Source organism: Daldinia decipiens (genome assembly GCF_022478715.1).
Source record: "Daldinia decipiens strain CBS 113046 unplaced genomic scaffold F4813scaffold_20, whole genome shotgun sequence".
NCBI lineage: Eukaryota > Fungi > Ascomycota > Sordariomycetes > Xylariales > Hypoxylaceae > Daldinia > Daldinia decipiens.
The window spans coordinates 147,982-165,529 of NW_026054563.1; the positions used below are offsets into that span (position 1 = coordinate 147,982).

At 47.8% G+C, this 17,548-nt stretch overlaps 6 protein-coding genes across 6 annotated transcripts; 3 read left to right on the forward strand and 3 right to left on the reverse strand.

Moving 5' to 3' along the window:
* The first annotated feature begins 120 nt into the window (after positions 1 to 120).
* F4813DRAFT_362061 (putative 3-oxoacyl-synthase) lies at positions 121 to 5,325 on the forward strand. The gene has a single exon (XM_049243592.1). The coding sequence runs from the start codon at positions 528 to 530 to the stop codon at positions 5,151 to 5,153; it is 4,626 nt and encodes a 1,541-aa protein (XP_049098821.1). The 5' UTR covers positions 121 to 527; the 3' UTR covers positions 5,154 to 5,325.
* On the reverse strand, positions 5,326 to 6,389 carry F4813DRAFT_362063 (uncharacterized protein). Its single transcript, XM_049243593.1, has one exon. It carries the CDS (start codon positions 6,019 to 6,021, stop codon positions 5,611 to 5,613), a length of 411 nt encoding a protein of 136 aa, XP_049098822.1. The 5' UTR covers positions 6,022 to 6,389; the 3' UTR covers positions 5,326 to 5,610.
* Positions 6,390 to 7,290: 901 nt separating this feature from the next.
* F4813DRAFT_397127 (Skp1-domain-containing protein) lies at positions 7,291 to 8,031 on the reverse strand (the record flags this gene model as incomplete). Its single annotated transcript, XM_049247911.1, has 2 exons — positions 7,291 to 7,331; positions 7,398 to 8,031. 2 exons carry the CDS (start codon positions 8,029 to 8,031, stop codon positions 7,291 to 7,293), a joined length of 675 nt encoding a protein of 224 aa, XP_049098823.1.
* Positions 8,032 to 8,487: 456 nt separating this feature from the next.
* On the reverse strand, positions 8,488 to 10,904 carry F4813DRAFT_362064 (uncharacterized protein). The gene is made up of 3 exons (XM_049243594.1): positions 10,514 to 10,904; positions 9,349 to 10,452; positions 8,488 to 9,144 (listed from the first exon to the last, which is right to left on the reverse strand). The coding sequence occupies exons 1-3, from the start codon at positions 10,748 to 10,750 to the stop codon at positions 9,091 to 9,093; spliced, it is 1,395 nt and encodes a 464-aa protein (XP_049098824.1). The 5' UTR covers positions 10,751 to 10,904; the 3' UTR covers positions 8,488 to 9,090.
* Positions 10,905 to 12,178: 1,274 nt separating this feature from the next.
* On the forward strand, positions 12,179 to 13,828 carry F4813DRAFT_362066 (GroES-like protein). The gene is made up of 2 exons (XM_049243595.1): positions 12,179 to 12,410; positions 12,464 to 13,828. The coding sequence occupies exons 1-2, from the start codon at positions 12,229 to 12,231 to the stop codon at positions 13,392 to 13,394; spliced, it is 1,113 nt and encodes a 370-aa protein (XP_049098825.1). The 5' UTR covers positions 12,179 to 12,228; the 3' UTR covers positions 13,395 to 13,828.
* F4813DRAFT_113222 (mitochondrial ATP synthase g subunit-domain-containing protein) lies at positions 13,735 to 15,164 on the forward strand. The gene is made up of 3 exons (XM_049238532.1): positions 13,735 to 14,430; positions 14,521 to 14,605; positions 14,663 to 15,164. The coding sequence occupies exons 1-3, from the start codon at positions 14,079 to 14,081 to the stop codon at positions 14,919 to 14,921; spliced, it is 696 nt and encodes a 231-aa protein (XP_049098826.1). The 5' UTR covers positions 13,735 to 14,078; the 3' UTR covers positions 14,922 to 15,164.
* Positions 15,165 to 17,548: the final 2,384 nt, after the last annotated feature.

A 17,548-nucleotide genomic window follows, 5' to 3' on the forward strand; every position in this document is an offset into this window, starting at 1 on the left:
GCCTAAAGGCTAGGCCTGTTAATAACTGGAATGCGGGATTATGGGAGGATAGTAGAGCACTGGAGCCCTATGATTTGGGAGTTTGTCGCCAGTGTAACCGGAATAAGGGATTGCAGGATTTGGGGATTCAGGGAATTGTGGATGTTGGGACATTAGGCCTAGAGTGAATAGAACTTCAAGTTGGATAGCTCGAATAGCAGCATAACTACCTGCTATCACGAAGAAGCATGCTGCTTTTATTGTAAAAATGTCAATTACATATTTTCTCTGTCGTGTTTCTCATTGTTGAGCGAAACCGAGTAATATCCTTCTTCGCACCCATCACATGAGAATCACGCTCGAGTTGAACATTATAGAGTGCTGCCGACAAGCTCAATAGTGAAGTTCGTCAAGATGACACACCAACAACATGAGCGAGAGCTTGCTCATGTGCTCCTCACGGAGTTATTGGCGTAAGTTTCTCTTAACCAAATCGACCTGTATTAGCGACAGATTTTGACATAAGAGATAATAGATATCAATTTGCGATGCCTGTCCGGTGGTCAGAAACTCAAAGTATACTCTTTGACAAAGTCAATGTTGAGAAACTAGTCGAGTTTGGTCCATCGCCGACACTATTAAATATGGCAAAGAAAACTTTGGGCCAATTCAATCTCGAGTCGGACGCTGTCAATGGGATCAAGCGGTCTCTTCTCTCGACTAGCGCCAACTATGACGACCTCCGCTACGATATACCTCTACCCCCAGAGCCGGAGAGGGTAGAGACGCCGGTATCACAGAGTAATCCGGAATCAACTCCGAATATACCTACTGCCGAGGCGCCTCCTGCGAGCACATCTATCCCTACAAAAGCAGATAGCCCAATCCCCGATGTCCCAATTACTGCGTTAGAGTCAGTTACGGCACTTATCGCAAGCAGTTTGAAAAAGTCATCTTCAGAAATTAAGCTTGAGGAAAGCATTAAAGCAATTTCCGGTGGGAGGTCAATTGTACAGAACGAGATAATAGGAGACATGTTAGAAGAATTTGGGCCGTTGGCGGATGACGTTGAGAATATACCCCTTAAGGAACTTGCTGCAACAATCCAAGGCACATACGACGGAAAGTTGAAGAAGTGTTTACGCACCCGAGTTGAGAAGATGGTTGGATCGAAAATGCCTGGCTCGTTCGACTTGATCTCTGCCAAGTCCTACCTGAATGACAAATGGGGCCTCGCCTCCGGAAGACAAGACTCGGTTCTCTTACTAGCGCTTGGACAACAGCCAGCAGCTAGATTAAAGAAGAACGAGGAGGCTGAGGCATTCTTCGACGCCATCGCCCAAGGGCACCTAGACAGTGCAGGCCTATCTAGACAAGGGAGCACGGCTGCAGCCAGCCCGCAACAGACCATGCTTGATTCCAAAGTAGTACAGCAGCTGCGCGATGAGCACTCACAATTAAAGAAAAAGATTGCCGCCCTTCTTTCCGATGACGACGAATCCGCGACATCGTCCGGAGCTATCGATGATTCCGTAGAGACACAGGATAAAATCGATATGTACGAAAAAGAACTGGGCGAGGACTTCTGCAACGGTATCAAGCCGATCTTCAAAGCTGATCATCAGCGATCATATGACTCTGTCTGGAATTGGGGCCACGTCGATCTACTCGACGAGTACTATAAGCTCTTAGAGGACAGTGAGAACCAGAATGGTCTTGAATCAGCTATAGCTAGCCTTAGAAGTAGGGCTAGCAGCAGACTCGAGAGGGCCAGGCAGTACTTGCTTAGCAAGGTATCCTCGAAAGACAGCGGGGTCGAAGGAATCAAAACGATGCTTAACAAGCTTGATCCTAAGGAGACAAAGCCTATAAAAGACAACCCGCAAGAGATCTACCAAGGCGTTTCACTCTCAACTCCGAAGAAGCAACCAGAACCGGAAGCCAAAGGAACAAAGTCCCCTCATATACTCAGGAGAAAGGGGGCTGAGTGGACTCCGGACCAACAACTAACGACCCTCATGAGCACAGACGACAAAGTCGCGACGAAAATGTTTGCCGGAAAAGACGTCCTCCTGACAGGCGCGGGTCCAAATTCGATCGGCATAGTTCTTCTCCAATCGCTTCTCCAGGGAGGAGCCAGGGTTTTAGTCACAACCAGCAGGGCCATGCCCGAGGCGGGCCCCATTTATCAGAAGATATTTGCGAGCCACGGGGCCAACGGATCCAAGCTCGTCGTTCTCCCGTGTAACCAGGGAAGTAAGCAAGATATAGAGAATCTAGTCGCTCACATCTATGACCCAGTCAACGGTCTTGGATGGGATCTCGATTTCATTATCCCGTTTGCGGCACTGCCTGAAAAGGGCCGTGAGATCGACAATATCGATTCCAAGTCGGAGCTTGCGCATAGAGCTATGCTGACGAACGTATTGAGGATCATGGGCGCCGTTAAGCTCGCAAAGGAGTCGAAAGGCTCTCGTACAAGGCCGGCGCAGGTCTTGTTACCCCTTTCTCCCAACCACGGCACGTTCGGGAATGACGGGCTATACTCCGAATCCAAGATTGGACTAATGACATTATTGAATAAGTGGTCTTCTGAGAGCTGGAGCGATTATCTATGTCTCTGTGGCGTGATCATTGGCTGGACTCGAGGCACAGGCCTGATGGCAGCTAACGACGCAATTGCAGAGGAGATTGCTAAACGCGGCGTGGCCACCTTCTCGACGGAAGAGATGGGAAGACTTATAATAGGACTCATGTCGGATCCCGTAGTATCAATCTGCCAGACCGAATGTCTCTTAGCAGACCTGAGCGGAGGCATGGGTAGCGATCCCGAGCTAGCAGCATTCATTGCGGGAATAAGGAATTCGATGCGTCAAAACGAGGAGATCAAGCGGGCCCTAGCTGAAGAGGAAGCCCTTGACGAGGTTGCTACGCGAGGCAAACCCACCGCGACGTCGCAATCGAATTCGACGATACCCAAACCACCTCTAGTTGACCTTGACCTAGAGTTTCCAACACTGCCTGACTACACGACCAAGTTGAAGCCCCTAAACTCCAAGCTAGATAACATGGTCGACCTAGAGTCGGTCGTAGTTGTGGTCGGCTTCGCCGAAATTGGACCCTGGGGAAACTCCCGGACAAGATGGGAGATGGAGCTCAAAGGAGAGCTGTCAATCCAAGGCTGTATTGAACTGGCCTGGATGACAGGACTTATCAAGCATAATCCCAAGCCAGCTCCTCCAACAGACGGCGCAGCAGCAGCATGGCTCGATGTAGCTACCGGTACACCTGTGCACGACCACGAAGTAAAGGCAAAGTACGAGAAGCAGATTCTGGAGCATACAGGACTTCGCCTTATTGAGCCGAGCCCTCTAGACCACCCTAATCGGGACAGCAAGCAGTTTCTCCAGGAGGTGATTGTCCAGCACGACCTGGAGCCCTTCACCGCGTCGTTCGACACGGCCATGGAGTTTGTACGGGAACAGGGCGACAAGGTCGAGATCAAGCAGATATCCAAGAGCGACCAGTTCTCCGTGTGCTTCAGGAAAGGCGCTACTCTAATGATCCCCAAGGCAAGAGTCTTCGACCGGATCGTCGGTGGCCAACTCCCAACTGGATGGGACCCGACGGTATACGGACTCCCGCAGGATCTCTGCGAGAGCGTGGATCGATGCACGCAGATGGCACTTGTATGCGCCGCCGCGACCTTCCTCTCGGCAGGAATCACAGACGTATATGAATTATACAAAACGATCCACGTCTCGGAGCTTGCGAACTGTGTGGGATCAGGCATGGGCGGCGGCCAATCCCTACAGAAGCTCTACCGCCAGGGGTATCTTGACCGGCCGGTGCAAAGCGATATCCTAGCCGAGGTGTTCATCAACACGACGGGCGCATGGCTGAATATGCTCCTCATGTCGTCGGCGGGCCCGACAAGAACGCCTGTCGGTGCCTGCGCGACAGCGCTCGAGTCCCTCAACCAAGGATACGATCTTATTACAAGCGGCGCTGCGAAGATATGCCTGGTAGGAGGTTTCGACGATATGACGCAGGATACGTCGGCAGAATTTGCCAATATGAAAGCGACAAACAACAGTATGGCTGACATTGAGCGCGGCCGCGCGCCACATGAGACATCTCGCCCGTGTGCCTCGTCCCGGAAGGGATTTGTCGAATCAGAAGGGTGCGGCATGCAGTTACTTACCAACGCCAAGGTAGCCCTAGAGTTAGGCTTGCCCATCCGATCTATCGTTGCGCACGTTCAAACAGCCAGCGATGGCGTCGGTCGCTCGGTTCCTGCCCCTGGAAAAGGCATCATGGTCAACGTCCGTGAAAGCCGTAGCCTCGGCCCATCCCCACTCCTAGACATCGACTATAGGAGACGGCTGCTGGAGCACTCCCTAAAGTCAATCCGCGAGCGTCAGGAGCTTTTCGGCCCTTTGGCGGGATCCGGTAGCCCGGTTGACGAACTCGAGCTGGCTGCTCGGCGCGAGGAGAGGGAGGCTCGACGCAGATTTGGCAACGCCTTCTGGACGCATGACACGCGTATTTCACCCTTGCGCGGAGCTCTAGCCGTCTGGAACCTGACCGCCGACGACATTGGCGTCGTATCTCTCCACGGCACCTCGACCGATCTCAACGAGAAGAACGAAGTGGAAGTGCTCCACCGGCAACTCAGCCATCTTGGCCGCACGCCCGGCAACGCGGCCCTAGCCGTGTGCCAGAAATATCTGACCGGACATCCTAAAGGTGCCGCAGCGGCCTGGATGCTCAACGGGTGTTGCCAGATTCTCGACGCGGGGGCTGTTCCGGGCAACAGGAACGCAGACAACATCGACGTCGCGCTTGAGCCCTGGGAGAACCTCGTGTTTCCCGATCGAGCTATCAAGGTTGACGAGGTAAACGCGTTCAGCGTGACGAGCTTCGGGTTTGGCCAGAAGGGGGCCCAAGCGCTTGGTGTACACCCCAAATATGTCTTGGCGACCATTGGTGAGGGACAGTATGACGAGTACTGCCGCGTCCGTCAGCGACGATACTTTAGGGCAAAGCAGCACTTCCAGAATACATTATACGGAGGCAGTCTGGTAGTATTAAAAGATGAGGCGCCTTATCCCAAAGCTCGACTGTTAGAAACGTTGGTGGATGCATCTGCCAGATTTGGAGGGGAAGAGTAGTATGCTGTAACACATGACTTACACAGCCTTTTGGTATTTCTATAGTTGCATAGGCGTTAGGTCATTATTCCTAGAGTAGGGATCGGGTTGAAGACTTAGATACACATTAGTAGGAGAGGTACAAATTCAAGCAGCAAGTAGCCTTTATGTATGAATACAAGGTGTGCAAATGATACAGCAAGTTGCTCTCTACTTCCTTCTAACCGATTTTCAGGGTTTATCTATATCTCTAATATACCATTCATGCATCAGTGCGCCTATAGTGCCAGTTAAACTCCTTTTCTTCCTTGCAATATTCACAGTCCCTTTTTTGCTCACCTTTCTTATGCCCCAGATATCCGCGCCTACAAAGAACACACCAGTGGTCGTGGAAGTACTTGCCCGCACCAAACAAGTCTTTACAGCGGGCCAAGATGGTCATCTCGGCTACCTCTTTATCTGTTACGAAGCTTAGCTGTTAAGCCTTTAAAGCAAAGGGGTCTCTCAACGCTTCATCTATCGCACTAACGGCAACCCAATCCCTCAGCCGAGGGTCGGCACCATGGTCCAACAGCCACTTCACTAGATCAAGGCTTTCGTAATGATCCAGCGTAGTCATGGTGCGCCAGTCGCGGTTTTGAGGGTTCTCAATCGCTTCTTGCAAAGGCCGACTTGAATGAGGGAGCAGCTGGTTAACGTCTAAGCCGGCGGCAATAACTTCTTCTGCCCAAGTTATTCGTAGCGCGACGGGCGCAAGCGATTGGCAAATGCTTTGGATTCTAATTTCGGGTCTAGTCCCAGGGCGGTTGGGGTTATCTCTGGCCCAATATTCTATATCTTCTTGAGTTATAGGCCTTTTAGACATCGCGACATAGGAAGTCTGGGCCATGTCTTCGATTTGAGACCTAGAAAGGCATTAAAGTGAACGTTGAACCCCAAGATGTAGCCTGTAGTAGGTTTTTACTTGGCGCTACATAATACGAAGTATCCCGCAGCTTAACATCGCAGAGATGACATTCATTCAAAAAGATGAATAGCATATAGCAGGGATTTGAAACTTGAACAAAAGACTGAAAGACTCAAAATATTTAAATAAACGATGTTATCGAGCGGGTTGTGGACAAGATCACGGAATGTTGTGGCTTGAACTTGAGGCTTAGCTAAGCAGCCCTTAAAGATTGGACGATCCCTATTTTTTGAAGATACGAACGAAAACAAGTTGTTAACCTAGTTACGTAGCTTTAATGATTAATAAACTCTTGATTTAATAACTTGTATCACTTAGAACCATATGCAAATATGAGTATAGCATTTATCATCTTAGTTGCATTACTATAGTCTAGTGTTACTTCAGAACTAATCAACTACATTAACTATTAAAAGCTTACTCTAATCCCGACCAACCCCCTTTTAAAGAAAAGTCTCTTTAACCTAGTTACTTTAGAGAGAAAGTTTACCATATTTCTAGGCTGGTTTGTCAGTTAGGCCTCCTAATCTTTTAAATTAGTTAAGAGTTGTACTAGGGTTCTAGTTGAGACACCCGGAAGGTTACTTTTAACATACCTCATAGGTAACTACCTAACCACAAACTGCCGTGGTCAGGTTCAAAATTCCCTACGGAACAAGGAAGTTGCTACTAAGCCTTCCAGTTCCACCTAGTGAATATATGTTAGGCTTATTTTAGGTACTTAGCTGGCTGAGGTAGGTAGCTAAATGGATGGGCCCTTTAGCCCCCTCACTTGGCAATGACTGCCGATATATATATTGAAAGAACAACTACAATTGTCACATACGACCATAGGATCTGGAATACTCGGGATCCCGTCCGCTCTCCCCGCGATAAACCCGATACCGCCGGACTAGTAGTTGGGTCGGTGACGACCAGCGAATCCCCGGTGTTGTATGTTTTCCTTTTTGTTTTTCCTTTCTCGTTTTCTTCATATTTTCGTTTAGTTGACCTCTGAAGTTCTAGGTCACGTAACAGACTCCTTGAGTATATAAGTCCCGTTTTCTACGGCATCCAAGCACCGAGAAAGAAAAACATAGAAGACAATTCACACTTTCATAACAAGTAGTACAATAAATTAAGGAACCCCTTTTTTTCTATTTTACTATTTTATACTAATAATACACGTAATCAAACTAGACTAGCCGATCTTTAAGGCATAGTGAATATGCTGATTGGTTCGTCTTTCATCCCTATACGCGAGTAGAAAAGTTAGTTATAGTAACTCGGGTCAGGGTCAGCCCATCCATGGTCCCTACGAAGCTGTTCCTCTTCCTCCGGGGTAAAGTCGTTTTCAACTCCGAAGTACTCACGCATCTGCTCAGTCGACATTTCCTCGACGGTCGTCGCAATCGACTTGGCGCAGTAGTCGAAGAGCCCATTGATATCGAAGAAGTTCGCGGCTACGATTAGGTCGAACAGCTGGTCTTTAGTGAGCCTACCTAGGAACGCCTTGTCCCATGCGGGAATCACGGTGGCGGGCTTTTCATAGACAGTGGACACGATGGGTTCATGGTCGCTCTCCGAGTCATCGTTGGCTGGCTCCGGGGGTCCGACCTCCTCACCTTGGGCCTCGCGCTGCAATCGATCCGCTTCACGTGCTTCTCGGGCCTCCTTTCGCGCATTTCGACGATTCTCTTTTGCAATCCTCTCTGCTTCATTTCTCGCCTCTTCCTGAGCTTTCTTTACGGCCGTGGCCTCGCACCATTCAACGACGATATTCAAGGTCGGTGAGCTAACTACGGAGATAGGGACTTCAGTGGTACCCTCCTCGCCGACATCGTTCATCATGTCCGAAAGGACCTCAGATAAACGGGCAGCCGTGCGGCTAATTTGAACAACATTGCCATCGTGGGAGCGGAGGCTAAGCTTATCTGTGTTTCCAGAAGCCATTTTGATTTAGTTTACTTGGTAGTAGGGGGTAATCAAAGGAAGCTTAAATTAATAAAGTGTTGTAAGTGTTTCTTGATGTTGCCTTAGATGATAAAAGTTCGGAAGATACTTGAGTTCTCATAGAATGATGAATTGTGTGATGATGGTAAAAAAAAACGAGAAGAAGCTTGAGCAGGAAGCAATGTTTATATACCGTGGTTTGCCAACACAATGTGTAAATACGTTCATTTACAACTAACTGATATCCGAGAAGTGTATTGTTTTAATACTTTAAGAGATGAAATTGTAACTTCAATGGCACTGTTACCTAAAAGTATTGCTGATTTGATACTATCGTCTTGTATTATTGGCGATTTTGGCGATTCATATCCGTGATCAAAGACATTTATTCTTTGATGACACAAGACATTGTCATAGTCAAAGATGAACTATTCGATTGATTCAACACAATTCTGCATTTGAGGAACAGAGGGGCTGTTGCTATCTAGCATGAATTTACAGCATTTGCCTTTAAAACAAACTTTCCTTGTTTCCAATAGAGTATACCAAATTACCTACCTACCCATACTGACAACTTCAACCACCGTACATCTGAACCTACACAAAACCACATAACTGTAAGTTGAAACAATGACACCAAAGAAGGAAAATAAACCAAAGGAAGATACACCAGAGAAGGAAAATAGCACCTTATTTTTCCGACTGCTAGGTGTCTATGAACATTATGCGGTACTCACAGCCCTGTATCGAACATATATGTTCATCTTTCCGGGTACACCAAACAAGGAGCGCAAACCAAAGAAGTGATGACATTTGATGGGTTAGGGTTATTAATTAGCCCTAGAAGTCTTGTGTTATAAGTTTAACAAACACTGTGAACCGTAACATAATACCACGATCTATACATAGCTCCCTCTCATAATAAAAAACATACATACTTATATATTGCCTCTCCTCATGTATCTTACGTGATTTAAAAAAGAATTATACTTAGATGCGCTCGTAACAACATAGACTACGATTTTGCGCAAGTCCTATATACCAGCTTACCATGTTTTTTTAGGGAGACAAGACCTCTCGTGAGCCGTCTTCGTAAACTTTCTCCGCTGGAGTCTATTTTCACGTCAGCGAATTCTATGTAGGAAAACTTAAAGGGCCATGAAGTAAATAATCATAGACACCAGAGAAGACAGGTAGCATGCGCCAGAATTGACCTTTTAGATCCTCCGAGAATGATAAGTTGTCTGGTAGGTATAGAAGAATAACTCTCGTTACGATGATACCTAACTAAGGAACGGGTAAATAAAGGTAACTTACCAGGTCTATCCCATGAGTGTTAACAAAGGCGCAATTAAGTTTTTGGCACTTCTGGAACTTGCAATTATGGCCCCAATAGCAATCAATGCTCTTACAAGCGCTCTTGTAATTGCATAGAGAGCCTCTGGCTTTGATTCGTAAGATGAGTTGCTCACCCGGGCTAAGAGGCTTCCCGTGGTAATACAAGCATGCATTTTCCTCGCAAATACCATGCAGGTGGTATCTGTTACAGGGCTTCCTGCTTCCTTCTTCTTCGCAACGGTCTTTGAAACGCTGTTCGGAGTAGGGATCGGCTTGCGGTAGGGGCCCATCGACACGCTGACCCGAGGCATTGACGAAATAAAATTTGCGGGGAGATGCCTTCGTTGATTTCACCGGCGTAGCCACAGGCTTTTTGAAACTATTGACAAACGGAAGCGTGCTAGTCCAGGAAGAAGCGGTGGTAGAATAATTGATTGCCTTGTTTACTGATGATGGTGTTATGGGGGCTGGTTTGCTTGTCGACGGTGGAGGAGTCGGCGGAAGCCAGCCTTCCGGAAGGAGTTCAGAGCGAAATACATCGTTAAACTTGACTCTGCGGAACGCCAGCTCGCCAAATTCGCGCGGGGGCTGGGTAGTTTCAAGTAAAGTGATCTTGTTAAGAATAGACGTCTCAAGCTGGTAGGGCCTGAGTTCGACGATATAACCTTTGTCGTGGCAAGGCCCAAAGATAATATGTTTGCACTGAAGATTATGTACCATCAAGCGCAGCGTTTCGCGGACTTTAAAATCAGCCTGCTCCTTGCCCTTTCCGACGTCAATAAAAGAAAAAAGCCCCTGAGCACGACTAAATCCACGAGCGAAGGCGGATAACTCGCTCATGCTCTTCGCAAGGTCAACGCAAAAGAGCTTTCTGGAGAGGCCCTCGAGGTTAAGAACGACCTGAACCATTATATGCCACGTTTCGATGTTAACGTCAGGATGAGCTTCTTTAAGATGTTTCTTAATGTCGTCGCGCAATTGATGGGCGGCCATCGCGCCGCCGTCTTCACCCTTCCTAATCCAATCGTCACGAAAAACAGCACCGTCGCCATCTATAATAGCAATAGCAAAAGAATTAACATCCTAGAAACTTTAGTACATTTGATATCATAGGCTATGCAGGGGCCTAGGTAGTATGCTTTACCATTTTATGTCGAATATCAGTGAGCTTTGTGGTAGCATCATTGGCTCGAGACTGGTATATAGAACGTGTTTGGACCTCATTATCAAATTCTTTACATTTCGACTCGAAGCGCTGCTCGAGATCGTCGTATTTAGCTATTAAATCTTTAATCATATCCTCCCTCTCTTTATCAAGCTGATGAAAATGTTCAAGGCGAGCTAGATAGCCAACGCCACTTTTAGATTCGTCGTTATTCATTTTTAAAATAGGGGATTGCGAACTAGCCAAATCTAGAAAGATGATATATATAAGGCGATGGGCAATAGTTATATATTTATTGAGAAGAAATAGGTGTAGGTGTAGGTGTAGTGGATTAGGTTAGTAAGGTAGTTGAGATAAGTCAAGTTGAAGATTTGGGTAGAATGCAATATAATAAAGTGCGACCCAATCTGCCAATATTGCGTCCTAATTGATGACAAATTATATCGCCCCTCTTAGGTGCAGAAATGTGGCTGGTGTAGTAACACCATAAAACAGATAACATAGGTACCTCTTTGCCACTGACATACATATGTACCGCTAGGTAGCTTAGGTACCATCTTGGGAATATTAACTTGATTCCTTAAAGGATTCTAGTATACTAATCTCACACTGCCCCTGGGAGGATTTCGCATCAGATGAATGGCTCGCTACTAAAAATACGGGGGTCCTATGTAATTGCATATATGCAAAGCGATCGCAGATCCATGCTTCATGCTCCATGCTAGATGTATCTAGACGAACTCATTGGATTCTAGATCTATGTGCACGTTAGGTATATAACATTTCCCATTCGCCGGGCTGTACGCGCCAGAACGACATGTAGGGTCTGCTCGATACCTGGTTGCGTAAAGATAAGACGCGGAAACATGGAAACGTGGAAACATCTAACCTACTCATAGGTAAATTTGACAGGCTAGCTGATGGTGGACACTGAAAGTCACGATATTGCCTCGGATGGTTGTTACATGGCGCACGTACATAGAAAAAAAGAAGAAAAAAAAGTCCATCTAACTAGCAGAACTAATAGAATTGTTCCTGCGGCCGACATCCGAAGCTAGGTAGGTAGTTACCCATCGTGAAGGTGCGCTACTGTACTGCCCACCACATGATAGAGATTTTGCGGGGATGAGACCTTGACGATGTGCTGTGCGATAAGAATAATTGGTGCGGTAAAGAAGACAAACTTGTCCGTCCCCATATCCCCCATTTTTAATCGGACGTATAGCAACCGAACGTCATCGTATTGCTAGCCCCAATTGAGCACCCTACACCCCCCTCATGCAGACAGAGCACAAAACATTCACAATACCATTGACCTACTGGGATTTTATACGTGTAAGCGACGATGATATATAGTCCCGATGCCGATATAGTTCCCGATCCATGTAGGGCCACGGCTTGGTGGCCGTATTAGACCACGAGCTAGGTGAAGACTTATCCGACATCGTCTTAGATCAGCCAGTTTCGGGTCAACAGTTTAAAATTCGACAAAATACTGGAGAACGGAAGCGAAGGTGTCGGGGAACATAATAACGGGTAGGCCCCTCCTTTGAGCTCCCCCTCCTGGTAGTTTGAAACTCTCTTTGAACCTTCTCTCTCTCTCTCTCTCTCTCTCTCTCTCTCTCTCTCTCTCTCTCTCTCTCTGTTCGTGGTTGTCATTTGTCTTGCTTCATTTTCTTCTCGGAGCTGTCAAAATGAGCTCGACTACAGTTGAGACTGTCGTGAAGCCTTCCAAGGCAAACATTGCCGTCTTCACGAATCCCGCCCACAAGCTATGGATCAACGAGGCAGAACCAACAGTAGAGGATGTGCAGAAGGGAGAGAGCTTGAAACACGGTGAAGTCACTGTTGCTATCAAGAGCACCGGGATATGTGGGTCAGTAGCCTTTGTATAAGACAAGTAAGACTGTCTTGCTAATCGTTACGCAGCTCCGACGTTCACTTCTGGCACGCAGGATGCATCGGACCTATGATTGTGGAGGGGGATCATATCCTGGGACACGAATCTGCTGGCCAGGTTATCGCGGTGCATCCGTCGGTGACACACCTAAAAGTTGGAGATCGAGTCGCGATAGAACCGAACATCATTTGCAACGAATGTGAGCCTTGCCTAACGGGCCGTTACAACGGTTGCGAGAAGGTCCTATTCCTATCGACACCTCCAGTTCCGGGCCTATTAAGGAGATACGTAAATCACCCAGCTATTTGGTGTCACAAGATTGGAAATATGTCATACGAGAACGGAGCGATGTTGGAGCCTCTCAGCGTCGCACTAGCTGGTATGCAAAGAGCCGGTGTTAACCTTGGTGACCCGGTATTGGTTTGCGGCGCTGGGCCGATCGGATTGATCACATTACTCTGCTGTCAAGCTGCTGGAGCTTGCCCTCTAGTCATCACCGACATTGATGAGGGACGACTGAGATTCGCCAAGGATATCTGCCCGTCAGTCATAACGCACAAAGTAGAGAGGGCGAGTGCCGAAGATTCGGCGAAGAAGATAATAGAATCTTTCGGTGGCATCGAACCGTCTCTGGCTATAGAGTGCACTGGGGTGGAGAGCAGTATAGCATCGGCCGTCTGGGCTGTTAAATTCGGAGGCAAGGTATTCATCACCGGTGTTGGAAAGAACGAAATCAACTTCCCCTTCATGCGGGCCAGCACTCGAGAAGTTGACGTAGAGTTCCAATACCGATATTGCAACACGTGGCCTCGAGCTATTCGCTTGGTCGAGAATGGTGTAGTAGACCTCTCAAAGCTTGTTACTCATCGATTCAAGCTTGAAGACGCTCTCGACGCCTTCAACACGGCAGCGGACCCCAAAACGGGAGCCATTAAAGTCCAGATTCAAAGCCTTGATTAGCTTGGGTTCCGCTATACCCACAAGCGAGTGTGCGACAGGGATGGAGGCAGGCCATTGCATATAGAATAAGGCTAGGGCCAAGATCAAGTGAGTTTTTGGGAATATAGGTATATTCTTAAGGTAATGAATGATACGGAAATAAAGCATAAGAAAGACTATAAATTAAGCCAGCTGTTATGATATTAGGGATCCAATTTGAAAATTAACATAATTTCGGAAAATGAGTATAAGATTAAGATAAAGATAAAGATAAAAATGAAGCCATAGAGTCTAAAAGATGAAAGGTAAAGAAGACATGGGATGAATAGAATAAGTGAACTAAGAAGGGGCCCTTTAACTATTACTAATCTAGAATTTTCCTTACCTACTAGCAATCTGATTGGTCAATTGCTCAAGATCCAAAGACCCACGGGTACCGTTGTACCTACCTAGGTTTTTAACCTTGAGGTCCAAGCTCGGATCGGGTTTTTCCGCCGGGGGTACATTTTCGAACAGCCGATTTAGAATCTTTTATCTTTTGAGTGTTTTTTTTCCAGTGCGAGAAACAACTTCCCCATCGACGACGACCCTTGCGAACTCTCACCCCTTCCCTCCGCCACCCTCCATTTAATTCCCCGGTCAATCGACACGACCTAGGCCTCTTATTCGTACGTCTCAGAGTAGCCCGAATACCCGAGTCTAGCAATGTCGTCCGCTCTCGCACGTCCCCTGCTTCGGCAAACAGGAGCTTGGGGTCGCATGGCAGCCCGAAGGTTCGAGTCGACCACTACCGCTAAGGCTTCCGAGGCGGCTAAGGAGACCGCTAAGGAGACCGCATCGAAAGCCTCCTCGAAAGCTTCCCAGACTGCCGCTCAGTATGCGGCAAAGGCGTCCGAATATACAGCGAAGGCAACCGAGTACTCGGCTAAGGCAGCGCAGGGTCTCTCGAGGGTCACCTCGACGGCTGGTCCGGCCATTGCAGGCGCCGCCAAGGGGATTGCGAACTCGCTGGGCAAAGTCGGTGGTCGCACCGGAAGACTAGTCGCATTTTTTGAGAGTACGTGGAAACATGTGATAGCATTACGGGTCACTTAGGAGGGACGTATGCGTCTTTGTTTGGATAGCGACTGATGTTTTGGGCTTGCAGGATCAGTACCTACGGTTGTCTACTACTCCAAGGTCGGCTCGGAACTCGCCAAGATCGTCTTCAGAGGCCAAAAGATGTCACCACCGTGAGTTCGAGGTATACTTACAGGTTATTGCTCATGGGTCTAACAAGATATTCGTAGTTCTCTTACTACTGTCCAAAGCTACTGGCAGAACGTGTTGCAGTCCGTGAAGAACCCGAATTCTCTGCTTCAGACGGCATCCAAGATTGCAGATCAGCCCGCCACTATCATCCAGCAAGCGAGAAATATTAGCAGAGCTCAGCTCGTTACTACCGGCGTTCTGGTTGCGGAATGCATTGGCTTCTTCACCGTCGGCGAGATGATCGGCCGCTTCAAGATAATTGGGTACCACGGCGGCTCTCACGCCGAGCATCACTAAGACAGCTTCTCGAGAGAATGATTAACTAAGATACCTCTGTATTACGCATGGATGGGGGGTGGGGGACGTTATAGACGGGGTGGGTGTCGTTCTTGCATTCGAGGAAACATAGTGGGTAATACGAAGGGACGAAGGGACGAAAGGTCCGAGGTCGGACTCTCTTACTAGACACTGATAGAGGTGACTATATGCCCCTAACAGGAAGATTAGGCCGTCTCTATAGTCGGCTACGGCATCGTGGAAAGTGCAAAGGGAGAGAAGGTCGGAGCTAGGAACGAAGTGTCCTCACCCTGTATATTCACTCTCGCCCCCTTCGCGCGCTCTACGCCGCCGACCATATTTTCCTTTGTTCATGTCATCCTGTACAATAACTATACGAACTTGCATCAAGATGGGAATGCTGCTGTCAACGAATAAAGTAATTGCCCACCGTTGTCTCTTTTAGCGCTAGCCCGCTGCCTCGGCCACTCACGTCGGAATTATTCGATGTCGAAGATACGAAGTTTGTGTTTCCCTCGCTCCCTCGGGCAGATGTTGGTTTTATTTATCTCATTTTGCGTAACGTCATCGTTGCAGCCTCGGACCTGCCTACCTTGGACAAGCGCTCGAGGCGAAATAATAATCATGGCCCGACCGAATTTTACATATCATATCGAAGGCCGGCGACTATCATCATTGCTATGCGATATGCATGTGATTAGAGAGTGTCCCCTCTCAAACTAACCTCGTCTTTGTGTAAGTGGAAATACGTAGTTTAGTTAGTGTTAGGCCGCTCAGGTGACGGCTTTTGCTAAGTATTCAAGGGGCACAGCATGTTGGACGAGGAGGGGCGGGAGGTGCCGTTGGAAGGGGTCATTATGTTAGGTACGTAGATCAAGCCTCATATATTTATTTAAGAGATAACGGTGATGGCTTAAAGAACTAGTCAATTTGTAGGTTAGAAACACGTGATGACTCTGTCCATAATGGTCATAATACTATATGTAGTATCGATTAATTCGTATAACGTATGGCGTCTCGTAGTTTGTATAAGCCCCTTGTGGTTTATACAACGCAGTTGTTTGTTAGTAGCAAAAACCTAGTCGACAAGCCCAGTCCAAACGTGCAGGGATCGGCTGGTTTTGTTACTCTCATGCTGCGAGTCGAATTGGATCAAGAAAGTGCGGAGGCCCGTTGACACTGTTGGTCAAGAATGCAGGATTGCCGAAAATCTATCGTGTAAATGACAGAAAAGGGGGGGGAGCGAGCTAGCCCCCAGTGCCGGTATTGTAGGAGACTAGTGATCGTGAAAAGCAACTGCTTGTAGGTTGTGGAACTTCGCTCGATGGCTCGTCTTGTAAATGGCAGCTCTAAATGTACACGTTGCGTAAAAACCGAGAGGAATTCGAAGAGCTCAGGGGGGGAGGGAGTAGAAGAAAGGGGCATTGAGCCGGCGGCCGGAACGGCCTCCCTTTACCCGCCCGTTCGCTCGCTTCACTCCGTCCGCCTCACCACAACGAGAGGCGATATCATCAGATGCGACCCGGTACCAACTGCATAACAGCTATCATGGCATGTTTGTCGTTAGGGGGAAGATTGGGGGCAAGAAAGCAAATTATATGTTTTCGTATGTGATGTACGGTGATATAGAAAGGAACCAACTGCATGAGAGAGCAGATCTGCTGACCTCCTTAGAGGATGGAACGTGGCAGAAGCAAGAAAATAAGGAATATATAATACGCTACTGCATATAATACAATACCTGTCCATGCATGAATCGAGCTTGTATATCGTAAAGGGGTATCGTAGCGTGGTCTACGTACAATGTAGTAAATAAGCCAGCCAGTTACGGAGCAACACAGCTCCCGGGACTCCACCGTAAGAATTATTATCGGATAGCATCAGGAACTAGACATGTCGGGCCGGTCGATGGTGCTGAGGAAGCCGTTCCTATACTTATTCGTCCGCTTATTAAAGGGGGGAGGAGGGGCGTGCGTAATATCTACTCGGATGGGTAGTATTCGCCTCTACCCGTCCGACTAAGAGCGCCATCGCCGTTAGCAACGAGCCGATAGCCAAGAAAGATGGTAGGTGTGATTGAGAACGACGAACGCCACGGATGGATCCCATCCCATCCCCCCTTTATGAAGCTGGTAGGGGGAGCCGCCTATGTAGTAGAGGCAAAAGACAAACAAGCCAGAGTGGATCAGATTGATCCTCTTAGATTTTCGTTTACCAAGGACGAGGTTGAAGAATAGCTGGGACGCCTCAGACGTGCGTCATCCAAGATGCAGAGCCGTGAATAAAATTGTGGCACCTTCATCTATACCCGGGCGACTGGTTTGAAGCGATGAACCTAACCCTGGTTGGAGAAGGTAACGTTGAAGATTAGGCGCATGGAGTTGCATTCGAAGCCGAACAGAAAGTTCCAATGGAAAACCAAAGGAGAACGACACAGGGGCTTTACTTTGGCATATGCAGTGGAATATACAAATTGGGCACTTATGGGTCGCCAACATGAAATAAACAGGTAGCCCACATAATGATTGTTAAAAGATCTCGATATGCTCAACGTCGATCATAGTTGTCACAGATCAACGCGTATATCGAAATGCTTACGGACGTAATACGGGAGTTGTGCTGATAAA